Genomic DNA, 25,540 nt, shown 5'->3' on the forward strand with positions numbered 1-25,540 from the left:
ATCCTCCCGGTTGGGTCGGCCAATGCGACTGGACGGGCAATTTGGCGTCCCGGGCAAGTGGCGCATGTAATGAAGGGCCCCGCGGAGTCGCCTGCCTACAGTTTAGCGGCAACAGCATCTCTCTGCATCTCCTCCTTAGCGCGATCGCGGAGCGCCTTGCGCAAGATCTTTCCTGAAGGGTTCTTCGGAATCGCATCAACGAATACCACTCCTCCGGTAAGTCTTTTGATCGCAGACACTTTGCCATCCATGAACGCCATAATATCCTTCTCGGTGGCGGTTTGTCCGGATTTTAGTACAACATAGGCCCGGGGACTCTCGTCGTCGTTTCTATTCGTCAACACCACATCAGCCCATTTGCTCGCTAGATTGAACCCCTCTTATTAACCCACCTTGGAACACCAATGACTGCAGCATCGGCCACTCCGGGATGCTCCAGCAGAAGGGCTTCCAGTTCAGCCGGTGCGACCTGGTTGCCTTTGACTTTGATTAACTCCTAGCGAAAGCATGCCAGTTAGCACCATGCAACACGAGACAGAAGCAATGTGTTGGATATTGGCCTGCACCGCAGGTGGCGAGTCTGGGACTTTTTTTTTTCTTCTTGTTCTTTCAGCTCACCTTCTTTCGGTCAACTATGTGGAACTTGTTGCTGTCGTCGACATAAGCGATGTCTCCTGTCTTCAGCCATCCATCCTCCGTCTTGGTCTCCCTCGTGGCTTGCGGATTTCTCCAGTAGCCCTTCATGACATTCTGACCTCGAACCCAAAGTTCACCGCGCTGATTGCGTCCCAGTTCTGTCACGCCATCATCGGCCATGATCTTCGCCTCACAGTTGGCATTGGGCTCTCCCACCGACGCCGATTCGCATATCTCATTGGGATCCCAGCCCATCATAGAGCACGTAGCCCTTTAGGCAAGAAAAACAGAAACTTCGTTAGCCTGCAAATTCTTCGCCACTGAAAATACAAAAGCAATGGGTGGATAGCTTACTCGGTCATGCCCCATCCCTGTTTGAGGTTGATGCGTCCAGGTTCCCACAATGCCTCTACCTCCACACATACCTCCCTCCCTAGAGGTGCCGCGCCGCTGGATACACTTTCCACGCTACTCAGGTCGTATTTGCCGCTCTTGACTGCAGGGTGCTTGGCCAATGCGACCGCCACCGGTGGAACCACGATGAGATCGCTGATGCGGAACTTCTCCGTGTACTCGAGAACTTTGAGAAAGTCAAATTTTGGCATGATATATACGGGTATATCGCGACTTAGGGCAGACGCGATGAAAATGTTCTGCGCCATGGCATGGTACATGGGAAGGAAACAGAGCCAGCGCATGCGGGACTGCTTGTCCTTCCAATCCGGATTGAGGTAGGAGAGGTGGTTGAATTGTCTCAAGTTGGCGACATAGTTTTTGTGTGTGATCTCGACCCCTTTGGGTCTGCCAGTGGTGCCACTGGAGTAGTTCAAGGCAAGAGTCCGATCGGCCAACTCCGGGCTTGACAAGTCATCCCATGCGAATCCGCTGCCTTCGTCCTCAGACGCTATCAGGTCGCCCCAGTAGCGGCAGCCGTTGACGGCATGTCCTTGACCATCATAAATGGCATTACTGAAGACAAACACCCGATCGCGGTTGAGTCCAGCCAGCCTCGCGGCTTCAATGCCTGTGTCCAGACTGCCTTCGGCGCAGATCAGATACGATGCACCGGAATCTTGCAACTGATAGGCCAGTTCCCTGGCGACGTAGGATGGATTTGCGCCGGTGAAGATGCCCCCAGCCATGATAGTGCCGAGAAAAACGACAGGGAAGAACAAGTCATTGCCGGAGTAAAGTAATAAACGGTCACCCGCCTGTAGTCCATGCTTGCGCAAGCCTGCAGCAAATCGTTGACACCATAGACGGAAATCGTGGGGGGTGAAGTAGTGGGTGTTGGGACGAGCAGCCTCAGAGAAGCAGCGGTGCGTCTTGGAGAGGGGGTGAGTCGGCGAAGTCAGCAAAGCCGAGGCCAGATGGGTGTTGGGGATGTCAATCTGCCAGCGCGACTTGAACGGCATCTTAGCCAACAATGCACGGTAATGACTACTACTAGTAATACTGGTGCTGAATAAATGACTGGAATGTGTGAAAATGCGCGAATTGAACAACTTAGACAATCTGTAGTGATCCCATGCAGTTGGGCAACAAGTAAGTAATTGTGAATAACCGTCGCAGTAACCCTTGTGTTCCCGGTTGGAAAGATGATATGTTGTTGTGACTTAAGTGACTCCTTGCACCCAACCTTGCAGTATATAATCGTAATAGTAGGGACTATGCAATCCCTCCAAAAATGCAACAATGCCTCGTATCGACAGTTTGAACCAAGAAAGAAGAGTAAGGAAGGGAGAGAAGAGTGAGAGAAAGAGGCGAATCCAATCTCAAGTACTAATAGGAGTAACAGTATAATATGATATAACATCTTACTACACATTAACCCTGGCACCCACCGAAAGTCAATTTTTCCCTCAAATTCCCCCTCATCATCTTCCTATGCACTCATACTCCTTCATAACTCTCATCTGTAATTCGGACCAGTCAAGTCGAAACCCCCGAAACAAGGAACACAATCCATACATCCACGTCAGCACGTAAGCAACAAGACAAAGAAAAAGACAAAGAAAATGGAATAGAGGGACCCCACTTTCATTAATCCCTGCTTTTCCGGGGTACCCGTTGTCACAACGTCTTAAAATAGTATAATTACTATTGCTTTTACACTGGGAAGGTACTTACGACCACCCACTACTTACTTGCCTTAGTGAAGGCGGGTAGGAAATCATAGGGGTGAAAGGGAAAGCTTTCCCCGCATTTGGGGTTTATTGGAGAAGGGAGGAAGGATGGAAGGAAAGTTAAGAACCGAGCGAGCCAATCGGTTGTGGTTGCTGTTGTTGTGGTGGTGGTGGTTTGGTTGTGCTCCTCGGTTCATCAAATGTGTCTCTGGGCCGAGGGAATAACCAAGAACAAAATGAGGAGAGGGAATAAAAGAAAGAGTAAGGAGGGAAACAGGTAGTTATGCTGGGTGTTTGTGTGTTGGTTTGTCAGTCAGAGCAAGAGCGGGGGTGTGGTGTTCCTATTACAGTAAGTATCTACACTCAATTGGTGGCTGCACTTCTACATACCTCGGATGCTACTTCTACTCTTGGGGAACAAGGGAAGTACATATAACTAGTAAAACATCTTTTGTGTGAGATCGAACTGATCACTATCACATCACATTGCTGTACTGTTAGGAAGAACTATGGGTGCTCGTAAGTACTACTAATTACCATCCTTGTGCTTGAGTACTAGTCTGTTTTGTTTATGTTCCGGAGATTATGGAAATTTTCATACCGACAGAACAAGGCAAGGTGTGACAAGGATACCACGGAAAGGGAGAAGAGATCCGCGGCTATGTGCAGTGCAGTCAGATCTATAAGTTAACTGGCGACATGCATGCTGACTTGGTGGAATCATGGATCCTTATCACTGGTATTTATAAGACACACTGGGACAAGTTATTGTATACCTAAATTGATGCATGCTGGCTAGTTGATGCTGACTGAAAACAAGGAAGAGGATATGGAAGAGATGGGGCATCATCACTATACGAAAAGAGAGGGAGAACCAAGAAGAAAAGATAGAAAATCGATTTAACCATCCCCCGCACACCTTATAAAATCAGCTATGAACACCCATTGTCACTTGAAATGTCATTATGCCTCGTCACCATCCCCTCCCAGGCACGCCAACGTTGCCTTGAGCTCACTCACAATCTTCTCCTCCAGCCGACTTTGTGCTCCCGATGCTGCATCGACCGGCTTCTGGCGCGACAACTCCAGCTCCTTTTCACTCGTCGCAACGATCCGCGCCCGAAGATTGTGCTTCCGTTCCAAAAGTTCTTCAATATCCTCCTTCACTTGAGCTTTGTCCCACTTGAGCTCCTGGATCGATTGTGCATCAATGCCAAGGCTGGCTCCAGCTTCCCGGAATCGGGTCAGGATGTATGAGATAAGCGCCAGTGAGTACGCCTCGGAGACCATGCTCAGACTGATTCGGGAGACCGACGCTGTCGTGCGTCCGGCAGCAAAAGAGTCAGCAGCACGTTTGAGCTGGCCTTCGAACTGGTTGAGAAATGCCGCTACCTCGGGCGCAGTGCGAACGACGTGGTAGAGAAGGTTCAGGCACAAAGGAAGGATGCCACCGGTCCAGATGGAGTACAGGCGGGGCACAGGGTCAAAAGGCCCAAACCCTTTCGAATCGCGCAGGATGTTCGTGAGGCGGCAGGTGGAGAGCCGAGACAGAACCACCTCAACCGCCAAATGTTCCGCCAGCATAGGGATCGTAGACATCTTAACCAGGAGTGACATGCTGAGGTCGCCGTATACCGGATCGCCGGCTACAGCTAGCTGATCAGCCCACGAGAACAATGATGTCGCCAGTCTCGCGGTGTCATTGTCGGCCACATGGTAGACGATGTGCTCAAAGAGGCGGTCGACGTGCTTTACTTGGAGTGAGCTCTGCAGAATTGCGATCAGGATGGCGAAATCTTTTGGCGTGCACTTGTCTGGTTGATCATGTAGGTAGGTTGTCAAAGCCTTGAACCCTTGTGCCACGACCACCTTCACAATCTCAACGATAATTCCCAGGTCAGATGATACCTCTGGTTTCTTGGTAATTGTTTCAGGTGCTGTTCGAGAGGGTGAATCCAGATGGAACTGGAGAGCGAGGAAGAGGACATTAAGAAGGGATCGGTAATATTCCGTGTCATCGTTGATCAATGCGTCCTCGTAGGTGGCGCGGCGCGTGCGTAGAGCATCCCATACGATTTTGAGGAGACCAAAGACTTCGGCACCCTTGGCTCCGATCGCAACCAGTCGCTGGAGGAGAGCTTGGGCGAATTCTACCCGAGTTTGTTGTATCCTCTCGAAGATCGCTTCCTGCGGGACGCCTCGGGTGTTGGCTTCCAGGCAACTTTGCACAACAACGGCCATCGACTTCTGAACCTCACGGTCCGCCATGAAGTCCGCACAGTGTTCGACGGCGAAGAATTTCCAACTATGAAGAAGGCTCTGCGCAATCCCAACAATTAGAATAATTTCGTTGATTAATTCGGTCAGTACTTACCACTTGCGCCTCGACCAAAGACAGGTTCAGATTGGCCCGCTGGAATTCTTCGGCGAATCCCTGGTTGCGACTTCCAGTCCACGCGAAATCATAAGAAAGGAGCTTTTTGCCGAGTTGGATGTCGTAGTAATAGTCTTGGCCGAGGTAGCGAGACTGCAAAGGTGTCCGCTTGAAGTCTACGAGCTTGCACCCGGGATACCTCATCTCGAAATTCTTCTTCAGATTGGCATGCAGCGAGGCATTATAACCGGACACATCAACCGCATCTTTGGAATACCAAGACACGAGCGGAATTAAAGTCTTGTAAAAGCCTCGGTCCTGCATCTCCTTGGCTGAGTGCAGATACACGGCGCAGATATCTGCCACGACAGCTGCGATACGGGTAGCAGAGATCTGTTCCTTGATGGTTAGGGACGATATTTTCAGTTTCGAGACGTAATTCACCAGGCTGGTGAAGAAAAGGGAATGTTTCTTCAATTCTGGGGTTGCCCATGGCCAGTTTTCCTGAGCATGGGAGACAAATTCCAGCAGCGCGACAGCCAGTTGAAGGTCAAGTTGCTCAATATGAGACAGCATATCAAGTGCTATCTTCAGGAACGGGGTACCCCTCATTGCTGCTCCCTTGTCTGTGACAGATTTCCTCAGCGACTGGCGTGGTGAGGTGCCCGTAAGGATGTAGACGGCCAGCCACTGTTGGCGCTTGCTGACAAGGGTTGTTAGCAAGTGCCATATACTCAAGCGCAGGTTGGAATCGCTGAGCGGCTTGTCAAACTGCGAAAGGACGTCGAGGAAAAGACATGCGGATTCCGCTCCCAGGTGACCGACCAAGGACGGCGGCTCATTTGCCGGGTCCAAAGCTGCGCCTGTTATGAGAACATTGAGCAGTGATGCCACCGGGAGCCGATAGGCATCATCCAAAGCATACAGTTTGATCAGAGCGGGTGTAGCCTTGAACAGTTGGTCCTCCAGCAAGGATAGTGGCTGTTCAAGGAACTGAGCCGCCTGTAGCAGCCTGATCGAGAGGTCCAAGGTCGCTAACACCTGCCTTTGCACAAAAATCATGTAGCGGAGATACAGCGTCGACGGTGTCTGAAGGCCATCGACAATAAGGCGAAGGATGGAATTGAAGGGCAAATCCGCGGCCGACTGCGGCCGTAAGACACTGAGAAGATAGGTTGCTGACGAAGAAAAGACGCCCGTGATCTTGGTGTCCAGCTTGGTGATTTCGTTCGTACCATAAGCGTAGTAGAGTATCCTCTCAAACACTGTTGCGAGTTTCGTGCTAATTTCAAGCTTCTGTTCCGGCACATTGAACCTCCAATTGCCATTGCTGTTGTAAACTTCCACCATCACCCGTACGAAGTTTAGAAGAGTTCCTCTCAGCATATGCGAGGGAACGCCCGCGGTGAAATCGGAAGGAAGAGTGGCCTTCCCATTGGGACCGTTGGGGCTCCTTCTTAACACGGCCCGAGAAGCAGCGTCGTCAACAACTGCTTGGAACAGACGAACACAGCCCAGCAAGAAGGGATAGTCTCCCGATGTCACTTCTGTAGCTGAGACAATCGCAGTCAGGATGCCACCCTTACCATCAGAGCCCAGCAAGCTGCTGCGGGAAAGTAGGGGCCACACTCTGCCTGGCAGAACGTCGATGAGGACGCAAATGAATCGCAGACAGGCAATTGTAGTCTCCATCACAATATCAGATCCTGTTCTGGGTCCGATGTTGGGTAGATTGCGCTCAAAAATCTCGAAAACAAGCGAGATAATGTCGCTTTGGCGGGATAGCCCATCGCTCGCGATCTCCAAGATTCTCTTAGCACTTGAGCCATCGCCGCTTTGCACTTGCGAGTCCTTTGCTGCAAAGAGAAGATCGGCCAAAAGACCTATCGAATCGGCCACGGAATCTTCTCCATAACCTGCTGAAAAGCCTCCATTCTCATTCCATTCCTCTAGCCAGCTGCCGAGATAGCTCAGGCAGGAATACTGATGGTGCCACATGACCACCGCAGGCCTTGACTCGGAGACGATCTGTCCAATTGCTGAAGACGGTATCTGCGAAGAGCCTGTAACAACCAGGGCGTTACTGGTTTCCTGATCAGTAAGCTGCCTTCGGGGAGATGTGCCGACCATGGGAAGGGACTGAACAAGGGTGACGAAATTTGCGTTCTCATCCTCGCGAATCGTTTCGTAGCCTTGGAATCCGTGGGGTACGGCCTGCGTAAAGGAATCCATGTTCTCCAACTCTCCAAGTATAACTGGAAGGCCTTCCTCATTCACCAGATCTTTGCTGACCAATGCACGGCACAGCTGCAGGAAAGGCACTGTTTCATAGGGAAAGCGAGAACGCGCTATGCGGAAAATGTTGTCCATCAGAGCATCATCCTTAACGAAAACCGAACGAGGGTCGCTGATGGGGTTTAACGGGGCACCGTGAAACCACTGCGATTCTACCGGTGAGCCCTGGAGAACTGCCAGTGTGGACCCAACGATCTCAGGGGAATAGTCTAGGTACACCACAGTGGTCCGGATGAAATCTAGAAGCACGAGCTGAATCCATTGGCTTGTTAAAATGTCAGTGACTGCTGAGGTAGCTCCAACTTTCGTGGCCAGAACAAGGACGGTTTCAAACACCATATCCTTCATTGCATCAGAGCTTAGAAGAGTTATCGCCTCATCCGCTGTGCATGTCGGAGTACGTGCGTTCTCGAGCAACTCTTCATACAAAGTGATCTCCGAGGCTTTGGATGGATTCGAATGAGGTGTATTCGATTGGAAAGAATCCACTGCACTGTGGAATTGCTCCAACTCTCGGCTTTCTCTGTCGCTGAGTGCAAGCTCCCTCATAGTATGCATTATCAGTCCCCAGGAAAACGCAGCTGGATTAGCAATTTTAGACTCTACACCAGCTGTCAAGAAGAGCTCGTTTATCTGGCCAATCTCTTCCTTTGAGAGGTAGTAAGGTGCCTCAGCCGACGGGCCTTTGTGTGAGGAATTGTTGATGATCGATGGGACCGACAATGACAGCTTCAGAAAAGCTAGTGTTGTCAAAGAGACGAAGCCTTGAAGTGGGACCAACAGCTCCAGAGGATTCTGACATGGCTTCTCGTAGTTAGTAACAAGATCATGCGGTAAACATAATAAGGCAGTACTCACGACTCGGAGCGGCTCTAGGAAATTGTAGTCAACCATCAGACGAAGCCAAGAAAGCAGAAGCTCCGCACCAGGAATTTCTGTAGACGCCTGAAGTTGCAGGAACAACATCTGTGTAATATGTACTACCTCCTCAACAAGGATAGTGGCCCATAATTCTTCGATTTCTTGGCTACTCTCGGTGGCGCCTAGCCAGCCACCACCGCTGTCCAACGAAGACAGCCGACTCCGCACAGCTTCGACGCAGCTCTTGTTGAACGTGCGCCAGCCTTCACCCTTGGACTTTCCATTGAATACTGTGTCACCTAGCTTGGACAGCTGCTGAGAGGGAAGGTCCGAAGAACGCTGGGAAGCCGGCTCTTGGTTATCTCTGAGATACAACGCAAGCAGCTTGCATGCCACTTTGACGACATGGCTTCTCTCCGATAGATATAAGCTGCGCAGCCGCAGGCGGCGGCTACTCTCAGAAGAAAAATCGGAAGCCTCGTCAACATGGGCTGCTTTCTGATTGAAAATTTCGGCCAGGGCAGGTCCTGCGAGAGACACACGAAGATTGTCACCTCCCGCCGCGCTTTGCAAGCTGGTTGTTTCCTCGTCGGCAAAACGGTTGAGAAGGCGCGTGGCAGGTCGGGTTTGCCATTCTAATACTGTTAATCGGAGCGCGCTGATTTCATCAATACCCGCCTTCTCGCTCAACCACAGAGCATCTGCTTTGATCTCCTTCAAATCATACGAGGATTGCGCATTTGTCTCAACATTGATTGCGGCTGTCTTAGATTCAAAGCCGGAGTTTGATTTGGTGGAAGGAGAAGGAAAACCGGTGAGGCAATTCGAGAGGATTTGGACGCTGTCGGGATGCGATAGGAAGGCATGGAGTCTTTCCACATCTTCGACGTTGCTATCGATTTTGCATATGTGAAGGAAGGCTCTCTTCCAGGACCTAAGATCGCATAGCTAATCAGTGAATGCTCGTCAATTGGGAAGAGACGAATGTAAAGCCCATACAGAAGCTGGACGTCCCCAGAGAAGCACTTGTCCAGGGACGGGAAATAGGCTTCCGGGACGGGAGCCATTGGCGAGACAATTATATCATTCTAGATGCTCGATGGGATGCGAAAAGGATGTGCTGCTCGCGAGGGTCCAAAGCGACAGAGACCCGGAGCAAAAGGGCAGGCAAGTTGAGAGTGTTAAGCAGAGAGCTCACAAGCTCAAAGGCGGGAACCCAAGAATATTATTCCAGGAGCGGGTTTGGCTGGAGGTCAACAATGACTGCCTATCTGGGTTAAGCCCAAGGCGGTGAGCTGAAGTTTTGCGCCGTTTGCTTACCAACCCCAATCTGGAAGGCGACACGATCCACCGAGGATCTGAGTCAGGCCGCAGCCACCGTCGATGTTTGCTCCGCCCTCACTTTACTCCGGCAGTTGACAGTTCAACTTCAAAAAGGTGAGTGTGTCTCTATGCACATTGCCCCTGGCTGCTTTTTTTACTTATCGCATTGCTCTTCGATTTCATCTAATTGAAGATCCTGTCCTGCGCAGATTTTCGTCATGGCGGACTCCGGACTCGTCGATCATTCCCCCCACCATCCCACCAAGGCCGCCCAACTGAGCACCGCATCGAATGTTATCTTGATTGATAACTACGACTCGTTTACTTGGAACGTCTACCAGTACTTAGTTCTCGAGGGTGCTACAGTCAATGTGTTCCGTAATGACCAGATCACTTTGGAGGAACTGATCGCCAAAAAGCCCACACAGCTGGTCATCAGTCCCGGTCCCGGTCACCCCGAGACTGACGCTGGTATCAGCAGTGCAGCCATTCAATACTTCAGCGGCAAGATTCCCATTTTTGGTGTATGCATGGGTCAGCAATGTATTATTACTTGCTTTGGTGGAAAAGTTGATGTCACCGGCGAGATTCTTCATGGCAAGACATCCCCGCTTAAACATGACGGCAAGGGCGCCTATGAAGGACTACCTGGCTCGCTCGCCGTCACTCGCTATCACTCTCTAGCTGGTACACATGCGACAATCCCCGACTGTCTGGAGGTGTCCTCTTCCGTTCAGTTGGCGGATGATAGTAACAAGGATGTCATCATGGGCGTGAGACACAAGAAATTGGCCGTGGAGGGGGTTCAGTTCCACCCCGAAAGTATCCTCACCGAGTACGGCCGCATCATGTTCCGCAACTTCCTCAAACTTACTGCAGGCACCTGGGAAGGAAACGGGAAACATTTTGGTGAGCAGAGCAGCACTACCAAGGCCACCGTTCCCTCAAACCCTGCCCCGAAAACGGACAAGAAGTTGTCCATCCTCGAAAGAATCTACGACCATCGGAGAGCTGCTGTCGCCGTGCAAAAGACTATCCCCTCTCAGCGGCCAGCCGACCTCCAGGCTGCCTACGACCTTAATCTTGCCCCTCCCCAGGTCCCATTTCCGGCTCGTCTTAGACAATCGCCCTACCCACTGTCCCTTATGGCAGAGATCAAGCGTGCTTCTCCCTCTAAGGGTATGATAGCCGAAAATGCATGCGCGCCTGCTCAGGCCAGGCAATACGCGAAGGCCGGTGCCAGTGTCATCTCTGTGCTCACAGAGCCTGAATGGTTCAAAGGCAGCATTGACGACTTGCGTGCCGTTCGCCAAAGTCTGGAGGGCATGACGAACAGGCCTGCCATTCTGCGGAAGGAATTCGTTTTCGACGAATACCAGATCCTAGAGGCCCGTTTGGCCGGTGCCGACACGGTCTTGCTCATTGTGAAGATGCTTAGTGTTGAACTCCTCACTCGGTTGTATCACTACTCCCGTAGCCTTGGCATGGAGCCTTTGGTTGAAGTGAACACACCCGAAGAGATGAAGATTGCGGTCGATCTTGGAGCCGAGGTCATCGGTGTCAACAATAGGGACCTCACAAGCTTCGAGGTTGATCTCGGCACTACTAGCCGGCTCATGGATCAGGTGCCCAGCAGCACCATCGTGTGTGCTCTCAGTGGGATCTCTGGGCCTAAGGATGTGGAGGCTTACAAGAAGGAGGGTGTCAAGGCTATCCTAGTAGGAGAAGCCCTGATGCGGGCAGCAGACACGGCTGCTTTCATTGCTGAGCTTCTTGGGGGCGGCTCACAAACCGTTTCCAGCGAGTCCCGGAGATCGCCGTTGGTGAAGATCTGCGGTACTCGATCTGAAGAAGCTGCACGAGCAGCGATCGAGGCTGGAGCAGACCTAATTGGAATCATCATGGTGCAAGGGCGAACGCGATGCGTCCCTGATGACGTGGCGCTCCGCATATCCCAAGTGGTCAGGTCCACCCCGAAACCTGCTAGTCAAGCTCTTCACACATCTCAAGAACCTCCCGCTGCGACATCTGTGGAGTACTTTGATCACTCAGCCAAAATTCTGCGTCACCCTAGCCGGGCGCTTCTCGTGGGCGTCTTCCAGAACCAGCCCCTCGATTATATATTGAGTCAGCAACAAAAGTTGGGACTTGATGTTGTGCAACTTCACGGATCTGAGCCGCTTGAATGGGCCAAACTGATCCCAGTGCCTGTCATCCGCAAGTTTGGACTTGACGAGCCTGCGATCGCCCGCAGGGCTTACCACTCCCTCCCGTTACTGGATTCTGGCGTTGGGGGAACTGGTGAATTGCTGGACCAGTCCCGCGTTCAGATTGTCCTCGATAAGGACAGTGGTTTGCGCGTTATTTTGGCGGGTGGCTTAGATCCTACCAATGTTGCTGGCATTGTCCAGAAGCTTGGCGAATCTGGTCGCAAAGTCGTTGGCGTAGATGTCAGTTCTGGCGTAGAGTCAGACGGTGCTCAGGATGTTAGCAAAATTCGCGCGTTTGTGCAGGCCGTGAGGGGACTTTAGCTTTCAAGCGTCTCTATATATTTCCAAGCATGGGATTTACGGCATCATTGGTCTTTTCATTTGATTTTCTTTGGGTCTTATTACCTTTTACTTTGTTGATACCTTTCGGATCTACCATAGCCATGATGCCAAACAATGACACGGCCACTTCAGATATCCTACACTCTTGCCAGCTTACAGTAGCCTCACTATTCGTTGACGAGATAATCACCTTTTCCTCTTCTCAGTGTTCGTTCATTCGGCCATTGATCGAATAGTACTGTAATAGTAGTACTACTTGTTATATTCTTCCTCGAGCTTTCTACTTACTATATATCTTTAAGACCCCTTATATCCACTCAACGCACCCTTCATACGGTCAGCTGAAGAGACTCTACCTCAGCCGTTCCATCAGACCCCACCGGAATACTACCTCTCCAAGTTCCCTTCAGGATGGGCAAGACCTTTAAAAACATACATGCCAGCTCATTCGGCAAATTTGATGGAATTTCGGACAAAATACCCCAGTGGATACGGGCCAACGGAGGCCAATATTCCAAGGACATCAGCAAAAACATCACTCATTTGATCACCACCAAAGAAGCGTTCAAGGATAATGTTGAAGCAGGTAGGTACTTTGAAACTATGGGGTTCAAGTTACGCATATAGTTCTGACAGAGAAACCGAATGATAGTTCGGGAAGCTAAACGACTACGAACTATAAAAATAGTCTCCTTTGACTGGCTGGAAGACTCTCTCTTATCTAAGAATCGGAGACCGAAGCGTGAGACAGAGTATCTTCTTGCGAATATACTCAAAAGCGAGAAGAAGAAGAGGGGAAACGAGAAAGTGAAGATAAGGAAGAGGGAGGAAGAAGAGCCTAGGAAAAAAGGTACGTTTGCTCTTTTGCTCTTGGGGCAAGTTGTTGATCGTTGGAGTGGAGTCCAACCGACGAAGTGAAGTCGAAGGGACTGGACTAGATGATATAAGTTTTTGGTGACTAACACGACGCTACTAGGTAATCTGAAGAATCAGGATCCTTTTGGTAGGAAGAGAAAGGGCGTAAAGGCCGGGACTGCGGTTTGTATGTTATCGTCTATCTTGTTCCTGCGTATTACGAAGGCTGATTCAGGCTGGTGATGTAGCGAGGTATCACACCTATACGGATGAAGAAGCGAGGGTGACGTACAATGCTACGCTTGTCCGGTTGATGCAGGGCAAAAGCTGCAAGGAGAGATATGTGGTCAGGGTGCGTTAGTCATAATGCTGTGGAGTCGCGATCGTTTATTTCTCTCCAGGCAGATGAGGTATACGTATCAGGAGAGGGGCTAATTGAGAAAATGTATGTAGGTATACGAGTCTAATAGAGAACCCCATGTCTACGCTACACATCTCGAGTACAGCCGTATTGGCAAGCAGCAGAGCCAACTCCTGACACCGCTGAAAGCAGATCGTGACTTAGCGGTGACGGCGTTCAAGGAGACTTTCAAGGACAAAACAGGTAAGGAGTGGGAAGAGCGACTGGATGATATCTTACCAGAAGGTAAGAGAGATACTGATGGCAAGTTACTGCCTCCTCACCAGAATTGGTTCTACTACGAGGATCGGGCTGGACTGTTGTCAAATTTCCTTCGGGGAGTTGATGCACCCGACGGCGATGACATGGTGACTGTTAAGCAAGATTATCTAGATGCATCATTGCAGGGCATTGAGCACGAGTCGGCACAGGATGGGAATGGTGAGAGGCCGGGCAGTGACGAGCCGAACATCGTATACGATTTGACTGGTCCGGACATAGAGATTCTGAGCTGTCCCCGAGACAAATATATCCGGTCGGCTAGCCCTAATTGATGCTGAGACTGGACCTTCAATTAATATGGCCGTATACTAATTTTTCAATTTGTTACCTCTGTTACCAATGCGATCATACTTCAATGGCTACGTGATTTCTAGGTAATAAGGAGAAAAGTAATGGAAAAATTTCTTTCAGATGGGTATACAATAGCGATCAGATATGCCAAATGTAAATGCCGCCCCTTTGAGCTCCTTCCTGAACACCTCATGCGCCGAATCAGACTTTTCTTTTTGCCTTCGTAAATGATTATACACAGCCAACTGAAAGCCACAGGTGTCCTCAAGACTAAAACTGGCTCACAGATAATCCTTCTTCTTGCTCGTCCTGGTGTACTGGGTAAGAGCCCATTCAACATCACCACTAGAACCTTTCTCCAAGGTTCCACCGCGGATCTCGAACAGTCGCATGGTCATACGAGGACCAACTTCCGCCAGCTCAACATCCCGATATCCGGTCTTGACGAACACGTGATGACGGACCTCAATGTTGTCTTCCTTGTTCACGAAGCTGACGACACGGTTTCCAACCTTGCCGGTCTCACGCGGGGGAAACAGATGCTTCAGAATCTGAACCACACGAAGACCCAGCTTGGTCTTGAAACCTTCGAAGATGAGGTGAGGGTAGCTCTCCGACACAGTTCCGCGAGCAGCATTGGGGATATCCGCACGGAGAACAACGTTATGCAGGGAGAAGCTAGCGGTCGGTCCATGGGGAAGGTGGGAGATCGTCATTGCAGTGGGCGTACCACGGTGTTCGTGCACGAGAATCATGTCGGTCAGCGCGGCGGCAGTTGCGCTTGAAACCAACTCCGGAAGAACGAGGTTACCACGATTCAAGCGAATGGAGGTTGGAAGAAGCAGACGGACCTCCTTAGCGAATGTACCCAGACGGACAGAAGGGGAGCGGGAGGTTGTCACGATAGGACGGGGGTCGGCGATGCCGGAGGTGAGGGCATATTCATCATCGAGATCGACATCGCCATCCTTGTTCTGGTTATCCGGGGTGATGGATTCATCGTACTTGAAATCTTCGCGCAGCGATTTGTCTTCAGCGATGGAGGGGTCGAGGGGTTTTCCGGAGGCCAGCGATGCCTTCAGCTGGGCTCGCTTTTCAGCAATGGAGGCATCGCGGAGAGTGAGAGCTCTCCGGTACAGATAATCGCGACGCTCACGGGCTTGACGACGCTGAAGAATCAGTAGTTAGCGATAAGAGGTCTGGAGCCACGGGGGATGGCTATTTTTAAAATCCCAAGCAGCGACATACCAACATCGTGTGTATATATATGAAGAATGATTGAGTAGATCAGAATGGGGTCTGGAACGCAAAAGGCGGGCAACTTTTTTTCTTGCGGCAACTGCCGGTCTGGTCCGCCTTGGCCACCGGAGTTGTGTGGGATTTGGCGGCAACGACTCCGAATGCCTTGGCCTGAGCCGATCGCAAATCATCCACCATCCGGTCCTGTGGATTGTCCATCATTCCCTGCCTTCCAGGACACGCCCCAATTCACTTGCGTCAAGCTCTTCAGTGGCGGCAGGGCTCTGTGACTTGAATGTAAGGCATCTTTTTCACCAGTTGGCTCTATAAATTCCTACGGACAAGAGTGAATCTGACTGGATTCCAGTTCTAATCTCATATACAGTTGCCCCTCTGCTGTGGCACACTGGTGACCTACGATAAAGAAAACACAACATCCCCTGCCTCTGTCCTCGGACAGTCACGGCTGTTTCGTCCTCCACGCTCTTTACATCTTTCGAATCGCCTCGCGTGACATTTCAAACTCGTGTATGACCGCATAATCTTCGGTGTCCTGGGCGTCTTTCGCTTTCGCTTCCGCTGATTTCGCTCTTTCTGCCTTGACCTGGGTAGCGATATTGGGGTTTAAGCATCGGAATTTTTTTTTCTTACTCCTACATCATTATGGCGGCACTTGGCGATGACAGGCTTCCGCCGGAGATGGACGACGCAGCTTCCCAGTTCCGCCCGCGGAGACATGACGATGACGATGAGGCTTCAGGAGACGACGATGTAGAGAGCACAACTAGTGCTCAGGCAGCCGACAACAAGCATCATCAGGGTCACTTTGAGGAGGAGAAGGAACTCCCGCCACATGCTTGCGCGTGAGTATATCGTAGCGTTTGCTCTGTTACATCTTCACTGACTTGGAGCTCCTCTACAGGTATTGCGGAATTCATAACCCGAGCAGCGTAGTCAAGTGCCTGGCCTGCAGCAAGTGGTTTTGCAGCGCCCGTGGAAACACTTCGTCCTCCCATATTGTCAATCACCTCGTTCGAGCACGCCACAAGGAAGTTCAGTTGCATCCGGCCTCGTCGCTTGGAGATACGATATTGGAATGCTACAATTGCGGAACCAAGAACGTTTTCCTTCTTGGATTCATCCCAGCCAAGTCTGACACGGTTGTCGTGTTGCTATGCCGTCAACCATGCGCCGCTATGCCATCTTCCAAAGATATGAACTGGGACACTTCGCGCTGGCAACCATTGATTGAAGACCGTTCGTTCTTGCCATGGTTGGTTGCTGCCCCTTCCGACCAGGAGCAGCTCCGCGCTCGCCACCTTAGTCCGCAGTTGATTGCTAAGTTGGAAGAGATGTGGAAGGAAAATTCCCAAGCGACTTTCTCGGATTTGGAGAAGGCCACGGCTGTGGACGATGAGCCAGCACCCGTGCTTCTGCGTTATGATGATGCCTTCCAGTATCAGAACATCTTTGGGCCTCTGGTCAAGATTGAGGCCGACTATGACCGCAAATTGAAGGAATCTCAGTCGCAGGATGGATTGATCGTACGCTGGGACCTTGGTCTTAACAACAAGCATCTGGCTAGCTTTATTCTGCCCAAGCTTGAACTTGGCGATGTTAAGTTGGCTGTGGGAGATGAGATGCGCCTCAAGTATACCGGTGAACTGCGGCCCAAGTGGGAAGGTGTTGGATATGTCATCAAGATTCCGAACAACCAGTCTGATGAGGTGACGATCGAGTTGCGAGCAAAGGGTGATCATAAGTCTGTGCCTACGGAGTGCACGCACAATTTCACGGCCGACTACGTCTGGAAGTCTACATCCTTCGATCGTATGCAGCTGGCCATGAAGACTTTTGCCGTGGATGAGATGAGTGTCTCCGGTTACATCTTCCATCGCCTTCTCGGACACGAAGTCGCCGCCGCACCGATGAAGACCCAAATGCCGAAGAAGTTCAGCGTTCCGGGACTTCCTGAACTAAACGGTAGTCAGATCAATGCTGTGAAGAGCGTGCTGCAGAGACCTTTGAGTTTGATTCAGGGACCTCCGGGAACGGGAAAGACTGTCACCTCTGCTACGATCATCTACCACCTTGCGAAGATCAACGGTGGTCAGGTATTGGTGTGCGCCCCCTCGAACGTTGCGGTCGACCAACTTTGCGAGCGTATCCACCGAACAGGTCTAAAGACTGTACGTGTGACAGCTAAGTCACGAGAGGATGTTGAATCGCCGGTTGGCTTCTTGTCCTTGCATGAGCAAGTCCGCATCAACGATACCAACATCGAACTCATCAAGCTCAATCAGCTCAAGGCCGAGCTTGGAGAATTGTCCAGTCAAGATGAGAAGCGACTGAAACAACTAACTCGCTCAGCGGAGCGCGAGATTCTGAATAACGCTGACGTTATCTGCTGTACTTGCGTTGGTGCTGGTGACCCTCGTCTGGCGAAGCTCAAGTTCCGTACCGTCTTGATTGACGAATCGACCCAGTCGGCTGAGCCAGAGTGTATGATTCCCTTGGTCCTTGGATGCAAGCAAGTCGTCCTTGTCGGTGATCACCAACAGCTGGGACCTGTTATCATGAACAAGAAGGCAGCTAAGGCAGGTCTGAACCAGTCACTCTTTGAACGTCTCGTCATTCTTGGCTGCTCCCCTATCCGTCTGAACGTTCAGTACCGTATGCACCCATGCCTGTCAGAGTTCCCGTCGAACATGTTTTATGAAGGTTCTCTACAGAATGGTATCTCTTCGTTTGAGCGTCTCCGCCGTGATGTCGACTTCCCCTGGCCCATTGCCGATAACCCTATGATGTTCTGGTCGAATCTGGGTAATGAGGAGATTTCGGCCTCCGGAACCTCTTACCTTAACCGCACTGAAGCGACGAACGTGGAGAAAATTGTCACCCGCTTCTTCAAAGCTGGAGTTCAGCCCCAGGATATTGGTATCATCACTCCTTATGAGGGTCAGCGCAGCTACATTGTTAGCTCCATGCAAGCTAATGGCACCTTCAAGAAGGAACACTATAAGGAAATTGAAGTAGCCTCAGTTGATGCCTTCCAGGGTCGTGAGAAGGACTTCATTATCCTCTCTTGTGTTCGTTCCAACGACCACCAGGGCATTGGTTTCCTGAGTGACCCTCGCCGTCTCAACGTCGCTCTCACTCGTGCCAAGTATGGCTTGGCCATTCTTGGAAACCCTAAGGTCTTGTCGAAGCATCCTCTGTGGAACTGTCTCCTGCAGCATTTCAAGGAAAGGCACTGTCTGGTTGAGGGACCCTTGTCTAACCTGCAAGAGTCTTTGATCCAATTCAGCCGACCCAAGCAGGCATACCGGGGTCCTCAACGCTTCCAGATGGCGTACAACCATGCCTCTAACGTTACAAGCGGGTTGATGAATGGAAGAAACGGTCACCGCAATGATTTCCATGACACCGGCTCGGTGGTTGGTTACATCCCCGATGATGTCTCTTCCGTCCACTCCTCTGCCCTGGGTGGGGTTGGCATTCCTTCTGGGTATCCTCCCATGTTCCAAAACTTCGCGGACTCGTGGCCCGCTCTTCCCGGAGCCCGTCGGGCCAATGGTAACCGAATGAAGGGAGCACCTAGCATTGCCGGAGAATCTGTGGCGGCCACCGAGTCTGATGTTACTGGAAGCATCATTGATGGGAAGAGCGTCGACCAAGGCGGTGTCAGCCTTGCTGGCTTGAGCATCAATGATATGGGCAAGCAGCCCAGCCTCAGTCAGTCTGATCGGCTGAAGCGCTACGTGGAATCCGGAGGCCGGGAGCCTTACAAGCCCGGCGTTCCCGATAACGGCAGCATTTTCGGCGGAAGCTCTGCTAGCATTCGTGTCACTCGTGGTGTGCCAGGCCACATTCATGACGACGATGATACGCGTAGTGTTTCGACGGCATTTGCCAGTCAGGTTGGGGGCAACTATGATTGATTGGGGAGCACTCGTACCCTTTTCGGTTTAGAGCGGGCCCAGTAGCTTGCAGCCTTTCCCGAAGCTCGGGGGGCAATCGTCCATCGAATCATCAGGTTACTCCAACTGAATTGATTCCTGGGATTCTGCTCGACGTCATTCATGTCACCGTTAGGCGTGAGACATCTGTAAGATTCAGGGAAGCGTTGGCGAGAGCCACCCCTCAACCATCTGGTGGGAAATGAAAGCATTCCTCGGATTCTTTCGCATTGCTTTTATCCATATGGAAAGATGCCAGTCTACAGGAGCTACGTACGGTTACGTGTCATCTAGACAAGTGACTCTCCCGTCAGATGACAACAAAGAACGCTCTGCGACATGGCATGCAACGGCAGCGACTATTCCGTGTACATGGCCCATTATCGATATGGTTTGTCGCCATCGACTATTTCCATAGGGAAAAGAGTCAGTGGTATGTCAAGGCAATCTTTCTGGCTTACGGCTGCACTCGGGTTCGACTTGATTCGAGGAAGCTGGTGAGTCCTAGCATTCTCGCGGACAGCTGGAAGAGGGTGGCTCATCACCGATGATGCTACACATTTCTATTTGTTGCCAATCCTGGTTTACCCGATATTATTTCAAAATCCTATGACTGCCTATTTTCTGTTTCGTTCTTCTTGCCCAATGCCTGTTTTCATCGTTCTCGCGTGTTTGTGGCACTGCTATGGCTAAGCAGTAATTCTCCCTGAATCTCGGCAACTGGGACCAGGAGGATATTTTCCCGAACACTGCCTGCCCATTGTGTCTATTTACGCGTATGTCTCGGACTTCTAAGAGCCATGGCAATGCCGACTGTCGACTCGAATGAGCCGTTTAGTCCCGCATCTCAATCCAACTACTGTCGTTCATTCACCACACCGCCTCGTAGCTTCACTATGATACGTCTCAGTATACGACAAAGTTGAGGATCGTCTGCAGGATGAGTAGGCATCCGCATATCTCGCATCCTTAGCAGCTGTCCGGTATATATTTGTAAACTGATGACGGCGGGTACGGCCGCCGGTCCATCGTCGCAGAATGATCCGCACGTTCGATAGAAGACTCCGCCACGATTTTGTCGTGAATAACCGAGAGTAACCTGCATTAATTCTTCATCTAGTGGTCCTGTCAGAAGCAGCACACGCGAATTAGAACCAGCTACCTGCAGGCGATGCATTTAGGCACTACTCATTCCACTGAAGGGAGACCTCTAAGCCACACGCGCATCCCATCATCCACGGAGACACCAGCCGTCTCGTGTGTGGAGAAGAAGGAATCAGAGAGGAAGAGGGGAGGTAACAAGATCACTGAAGGATGCTTTAACTACTGGTCCATGCAGATCTCTCTCGGAGTGACAAGGATGGTCTTGCATACATCGTGGCGGGCGCTGCGCCACTGGCTGGGGAAGATCCGTCCTCTCACAAAAGGGGAATCGGTAATCCTTCCCCCACTCAGACATCTCTGATGATGCTATTTTCGAAGAATGAAGATGCCTACGACGATCTGATATCGAAGGATTTGGTTTCTTGACAATCACCCCCATCAAAATGTTGACGTAGATGATTAAGTTTACTTTTTCTGTGGTTTGCGATTGTGGCCGTGCTTTGCAGGCAACAACATCAACAATAACCAACACCAACCAACGATTAATTTACAATTAACAACCTTGTCAAACAGCCTGAGCTTGAGGGAAATGCACGCCGGCTAATTAGGTTAGTAGTTCTCGTTTGCTGGCAAACTAAACGAGGCAGGGAGCGATTCGCCCTGTCCAGGCATAGTTTTTGGGCGTGACTTGTCGCCTATGCAAGGGATGGGCGGCAGATATCTTGACGTTGACACGGGAAGGGCGACTGTTACGAACAGGGATCAAGAGTGAGGATGAGGGAAAGATCTATCTATTCGATCAAAACTGTATGCAGCTTAAGCATTACTACTGGTTAGTATGTATGAACCTCTTGCCTGTCAGACGTGGGAAGATCCCGTCTGAGTGGATCAGGGTTGGCATACATTGTTACAAACAACCCTGTCAGTAAGTAAGCAGTAGAACTGTTCTCTTGTCTTTCCTTTTTCTGTTTTGCTTTTTTGGACATTAGCGTGAAAGGCAAGTCAGGCGTCTCAGCTTTCTTCTAATTCTTTTTCTCTCATTATTGCCTCGTGTTGGGGGGTTGGTTCTCCGAGGATTCCATTTGCCTTGGGCTCAGAGCGCTTAAGCGGGTTCTTTGCCTGACGGAAGGCCGAGCATAGGATTGGGCAAGAACCGCTGTCGGAGTTATGCTGGTTGCTGGGTACCTAAGGTACCTATCACCTTACTACGTAGATACCTCACACCTCTTTTTCTCCTCCATCTGCCACGCAGGAGTGATAGAGTATATTATGCTCTACTTTGTGATGTAGGGAAATACAATAGAAACTCGAAGAATAATTTAAAATCAAAAATTATAAAACCCTCCCAAACACAGCAACAACCGGCATGTCCGAGTTGGTTTGTAAGGCAGATCCCATGACTCCCGAGACGCCACAGAGAATTGACCGAAACCGGCAATGTGGCTGGGGTTGAAAAAGGCAGACCACGTGCTGGAGGGCCCTGATTGGCAGGCAGCAATGAGGCATGCAACCCGACTGGGGTGGGAATTGTGGCGGATGGCCTTGTCGAAGCTGAGCAAAGAAATTAGGGAAAGAACGAAAGAGAGAGCCGACCTTTGGTAGATCCCCTAGTAATAGCACAGGAAGGAGTTACTGTAAGTAAGTTATCTTGGTTGCCTGCGTAGCATGACTCACTAGTCGCAGCCTAAAGACCCTTTACAAGGTTTTTGCCATCCATGCTGTAGTCAATCCATCGTGATTCGGCGCCCATCAAGGCTTGACTGATACATACAAAACACAAATCCGGCGTAGTTGTCTCCGATCACACCACGTGTGCAGGCATGATACTTGAGTATCCTTACCAGCGTCTTAATCTGGGTTTTTAAAAATAAAAATTAGACGGGTGTTGCTGTTGGATTCTACTATGCACCAAAGTAACTGGTATTATTAATGCCGTATAAGTACTAAGCAAAGATTCAACTATTTCTCTTGTCTTTCTCCCTCTTTATTATTAAAACAAGATACATTGCCCCTTCCCCAACGGGCACCAACTTTGACCTTCCCTTTTCAATCGAGTGGCGGATCCGCCAAGACATTACCCAACTGGCCAACAACTGTTGTCACGTGCGCGTGTCGCTAGATGCCTTGTTTTCCGTCCTGAAAAAATTGGCAATCCGTCCTTCCGAACTGAGCAAACAACCATCCATCGCCCAGTGCCACCCGACGCGCATTGAGCTCGACAACCAAGCTAATATCAACTCCCTCTTCCTCCCATCTTTGCAACCGCTGCACTTGACCTTACTTCATTTTTACCACCGTCTACCTATCTTCTATTCTCCGCCTCGTTTTCCGAACGCCACCAGGGCCAACCCCCTTCGCAATTGACGGCGGGGTTGTAGCTACGCTATGGGTGACGGCTCTGATTATCCTAGTCCACGAAGTGAAGGTCCCGGTGGACCTACCTCTGTTCTCGTCACTGTCCAAGACTCGCTTTCTCCAGCTCCCAAGATGAACGACCAGCTGTCTCCGAACTTCATGGAAGGGACGCGCCCACGACTGTCGGTGAGAAGAGCGCGGGATCCGCCCAAGAACACTGCCGGTCAAATCTACTGCGACCATCCCGAATGCCAGCACTCGCCCCCAACATTTCGCCGTCCGTGCGAATGGAAGTAAGTTTTCTTTGTCTTGATGGTGATGATGATTAAGAAAAAGACAAATCTACAAAAATCCCCGATTCAAGGAAAAGCTAACCGTTTGCCACTTCACAGCAAACACATGGACAAACACGACCGGCCGTACAAGTGCATGGAACCCGGCTGCGACAAGATTCAAGGTTTTACATACTCTGGCGGTCTGCTGAGGCATCAGCGCGAGGTGCATAAGAAGAACATCAATGCCAAGAAACCCTTGATGTGTCCGTACGCCGACTGCAATCGCAGCACAGGGAACGGATTTACGCGTCAAGAAAACCTGAAGGAGCACCTTCGCCGCCGCCACATGCACACTGAGAACGGACATGCGTCCGAGCTGCCCATCGCCCCGTCGCCCGATCTGGATGGCACCACGTCTCTTGCGACGGCATCCGCAGCCTTGAAGAGGAAACGCGAATCTCTCGGAGATGATCCGGCCACCCTCGAGCTTCCCGAGGAGGAAGAGAACGGGGTGGATCTTCGCAATGAACTGAAGAGGCTGCGTCGTGAGGTCCAAGAGAAGGATCGCCGACTGGAGGAGTTGGAACGCATCGTGGCTGGACTACAGCAGGCTATTCCTCAGACCGCGACGTCACAGGGCTAGCTGGATGCGCTGGATCAAGATTTCAACGTGGTATTGATTCGATCGCTCTTTCTCTTTCTTTCTTATCATTTGTTGCGTTACCCTGTTTCGTTTTACTTTGGCTCTTTCCCTTTCCCTTTCGCTTTCCCTTTCTCTCCGCTTCTTACCTTTTTGGTTCAGAGTCATTTCACTTCATTTTCATGGTTTGTTGTATGAAATTTGCATTCTAAGGGCGTTCAAACTATGCAAATTACGGGGCCTTGGTTGTTTTCGCGGATCTGTCTACAACATCTACGGGTGGTTCATATGGGTCGGTCTACATCTCGGAACGCATGGATTAAGATCAGGCAGCTCTGAAGATGATGGCGTTTGCTCGAGGTCGTTGATACAGACCAGGTGGTGTTTTTTTTTTTATTATTCTGATTTATCCTTATGGTTCCTAGCCCCCCTTTCATCTCCTTCCCTACATTTTTCTTTATCTCTCTCTATTTCCTCATTACTTATTATTCCCTGAAATATACCCAGGCGTTTTTCACCCCGTTTCTTTTGTTTTTGCCTTCTGACTTTTTCCATAATCATGTCTCTCTTCACTTGTGCCTTCTTAAAATCCTCCGATGCAAACGTAGCTGTCGATCCTGGGGATGCGTAGTCCCTCCACCACGTCAGTGGGGTGAGTGAAATCATAAAAGATGTTTGTCATTCAACTACCTATCTAATCATCTATCTGTCTTCGTGACAAGCTGGATGCCGCCAAGGGGCTCCTTTCGTATCGAAAATTGTAATAATGACCGGCACGTACATCCCTGGTTACATACTAGTAGTCTGGTAGTAGTAGTCCTCGGGCTCTGCGTCGTTCATGATCTCCTGTGTCTAGACTAGGCAGGCAGCCAGGCAAGCAGGCATCTGTTGGCCTTGCATCCAAGGCTACCAGCCTCACTCACCACTCCCTCACTATCTTTCATCCTTCCTTCCTTCCTTCCTTCCTTCCATCCATCCCACTCCCGACTCCATGATTACCAAGCAAATCACCACAACAAGGCTAATAAGCACTCAATTACTCACCATGTATTATACTATAGTATGACACATACCGCACGTATCATCCTTCCTTCCTTCCATCCTTCTCACCACCTACCTATTGACCAGCAAACTAGCCATGTACAGCAGTAGTCCGGGTTACAAGCAAGCCTCATAGTGAGTCTCACTTAGTAGTCAGTCGTCGTCACCCACTCACTCACTTCCTCTTCCCCCCTTACATAGTACATAAGGTCCAGCCAGCCCAACGTGGCTCCCTTCCAGGAAAGACACAGACACTACCCGGTCTAGATTACTGCGCGTGACTCTTCCGTGACTCACACTTCTGGCGTCTCGGTAGTAAGCACTCACTCTTGGTAGATATCTACTACTGGACTAGCCTGTTTACTGGGTAGTTGGATGGGTGCTTATCTGATATGACTCAGGGGTGGTGGCTTGGATTTCATGTGCTTGTTGAGTTGCTGGGTTGTTGGTTGGTCGGTTGTTATGTTAGCCTTGTAGTCGAGGATCGTATGTCTGAACCTGATGGATGGGTTGTTGGAGCCAGCTGGTAGGGATCTACTTCGGTTGTGGTGAGGGTATAGATTGCTTACTGGTGATTGGCTGTATGCATGCCCTGGATATACTCCATCGGGTCGATGGAGGATGAGATGTGTTGCGGTGTTGGTGCTGGGTGACAAGTGTACACCTAGCTTCTTTTGAGGATCCACAGTCGTAGAATGAGGCAGATGTGTTGTGGAGAGGGGTAGGAGAATTGATGGCTTATGAATGTTGCGCCGTGTTCGGCGGATATGTACTGTTATGGGTAGGCGCCGTGGTAGCGCGTAGGGATCCTGAGGCGGTATCTGTTGGGATTAAACTGGGTAACGCTTGGTGGTGGAGCTGAGAAGGGCGTGGTAAGGAAAAGGTAATGTATTAGGATGCATCGATCGCATGTCATAACGATGCTGAAAAGG

General features: G+C 50.6%; 7 protein-coding genes across 7 annotated transcripts; 3 read left to right on the forward strand and 4 right to left on the reverse strand.

The window, feature by feature from the left end:
• Positions 1-95: 95 nt before the first annotated feature.
• On the reverse strand, positions 96-2,051 carry BO83DRAFT_423846 (acyl--CoA ligase; the record flags this gene model as incomplete). Its single annotated transcript, XM_025535124.1, has 4 exons — positions 96-330; positions 393-496; positions 619-907; positions 991-2,051. The coding sequence occupies 4 exons, from the start codon at positions 2,049-2,051 to the stop codon at positions 96-98; spliced, it is 1,689 nt and encodes a 562-aa protein (XP_025391636.1).
• A 1,505-nt stretch (positions 2,052-3,556) lies between these two features.
• BO83DRAFT_354315 (nucleoporin) lies at positions 3,557-9,359 on the reverse strand (the record flags this gene model as incomplete). Its single annotated transcript, XM_025529097.1, has 4 exons — positions 3,557-5,081; positions 5,137-8,235; positions 8,290-9,226; positions 9,292-9,359. The coding sequence occupies 4 exons, from the start codon at positions 9,357-9,359 to the stop codon at positions 3,726-3,728; spliced, it is 5,460 nt and encodes a 1,819-aa protein (XP_025391637.1). The 3' UTR covers positions 3,557-3,725.
• Positions 9,360-9,713: 354 nt separating this feature from the next.
• On the forward strand, positions 9,714-12,527 carry BO83DRAFT_172026 (bifunctional anthranilate synthase/indole-3-glycerol-phosphate synthase). The gene is made up of 3 exons (XM_025526405.1): positions 9,714-9,729; positions 9,825-12,374; positions 12,470-12,527. The coding sequence occupies exon 2, from the start codon at positions 9,834-9,836 to the stop codon at positions 12,144-12,146; it is 2,313 nt and encodes a 770-aa protein (XP_025391638.1). The 5' UTR covers positions 9,714-9,729; positions 9,825-9,833; the 3' UTR covers positions 12,147-12,374; positions 12,470-12,527.
• A 51-nt stretch (positions 12,528-12,578) lies between these two features.
• BO83DRAFT_423849 (BRCT domain protein) lies at positions 12,579-13,976 on the forward strand (the record flags this gene model as incomplete). The annotated part of the gene is made up of 5 exons (XM_025535125.1): positions 12,579-12,753; positions 12,820-13,017; positions 13,144-13,209; positions 13,271-13,374; positions 13,476-13,976. The coding sequence occupies 5 exons, from the start codon at positions 12,579-12,581 to the stop codon at positions 13,974-13,976; spliced, it is 1,044 nt and encodes a 347-aa protein (XP_025391639.1).
• Positions 13,977-14,117: 141 nt separating this feature from the next.
• Positions 14,118-15,310, reverse strand: BO83DRAFT_434596 (snoRNA-binding rRNA-processing protein IMP4). The gene is made up of 2 exons (XM_025535810.1): positions 15,244-15,310; positions 14,118-15,164 (listed from the first exon to the last, which is right to left on the reverse strand). Exons 1-2 carry the CDS (start codon positions 15,247-15,249, stop codon positions 14,277-14,279), a joined length of 894 nt encoding a protein of 297 aa, XP_025391640.1. The 5' UTR covers positions 15,250-15,310; the 3' UTR covers positions 14,118-14,276.
• A 6,874-nt stretch (positions 15,311-22,184) lies between these two features.
• BO83DRAFT_414487 (putative C2H2 transcription factor) lies at positions 22,185-23,570 on the forward strand (the record flags this gene model as incomplete). Its single annotated transcript, XM_025534569.1, has 2 exons — positions 22,185-22,945; positions 23,045-23,570. The coding sequence occupies exons 1-2, from the start codon at positions 22,683-22,685 to the stop codon at positions 23,568-23,570; spliced, it is 789 nt and encodes a 262-aa protein (XP_025391641.1). The 5' UTR covers positions 22,185-22,682.
• A 196-nt stretch (positions 23,571-23,766) lies between these two features.
• Positions 23,767-24,272, reverse strand: BO83DRAFT_172101 (uncharacterized protein). Its single transcript, XM_025526406.1, has one exon. It carries the CDS (start codon positions 24,231-24,233, stop codon positions 23,964-23,966), a length of 270 nt encoding a protein of 89 aa, XP_025391642.1. The 5' UTR covers positions 24,234-24,272; the 3' UTR covers positions 23,767-23,963.
• Positions 24,273-25,540: the final 1,268 nt, after the last annotated feature.

The sequence above is a fragment of the Aspergillus eucalypticola genome (genome assembly GCF_003184535.1).
Source record: "Aspergillus eucalypticola CBS 122712 chromosome Unknown BO83scaffold_4, whole genome shotgun sequence".
Classification (NCBI taxonomy): Eukaryota; Fungi; Ascomycota; class Eurotiomycetes; order Eurotiales; family Aspergillaceae; genus Aspergillus; species Aspergillus eucalypticola.

Bases quoted from the DNA above. Each gene is read 5' to 3' on its own strand.
- BO83DRAFT_172026 (XM_025526405.1), top strand. From the start codon at position 9,834: ATGGCGGACTCCGGACTCGTCGATCATTCCCCCCACCATCCCACCAAG.
- BO83DRAFT_172101 (XM_025526406.1), bottom strand. From the start codon at position 24,233: ATGATTTCACTCACCCCACTGACGTGGTGGAGGGACTACGCATCCCCA.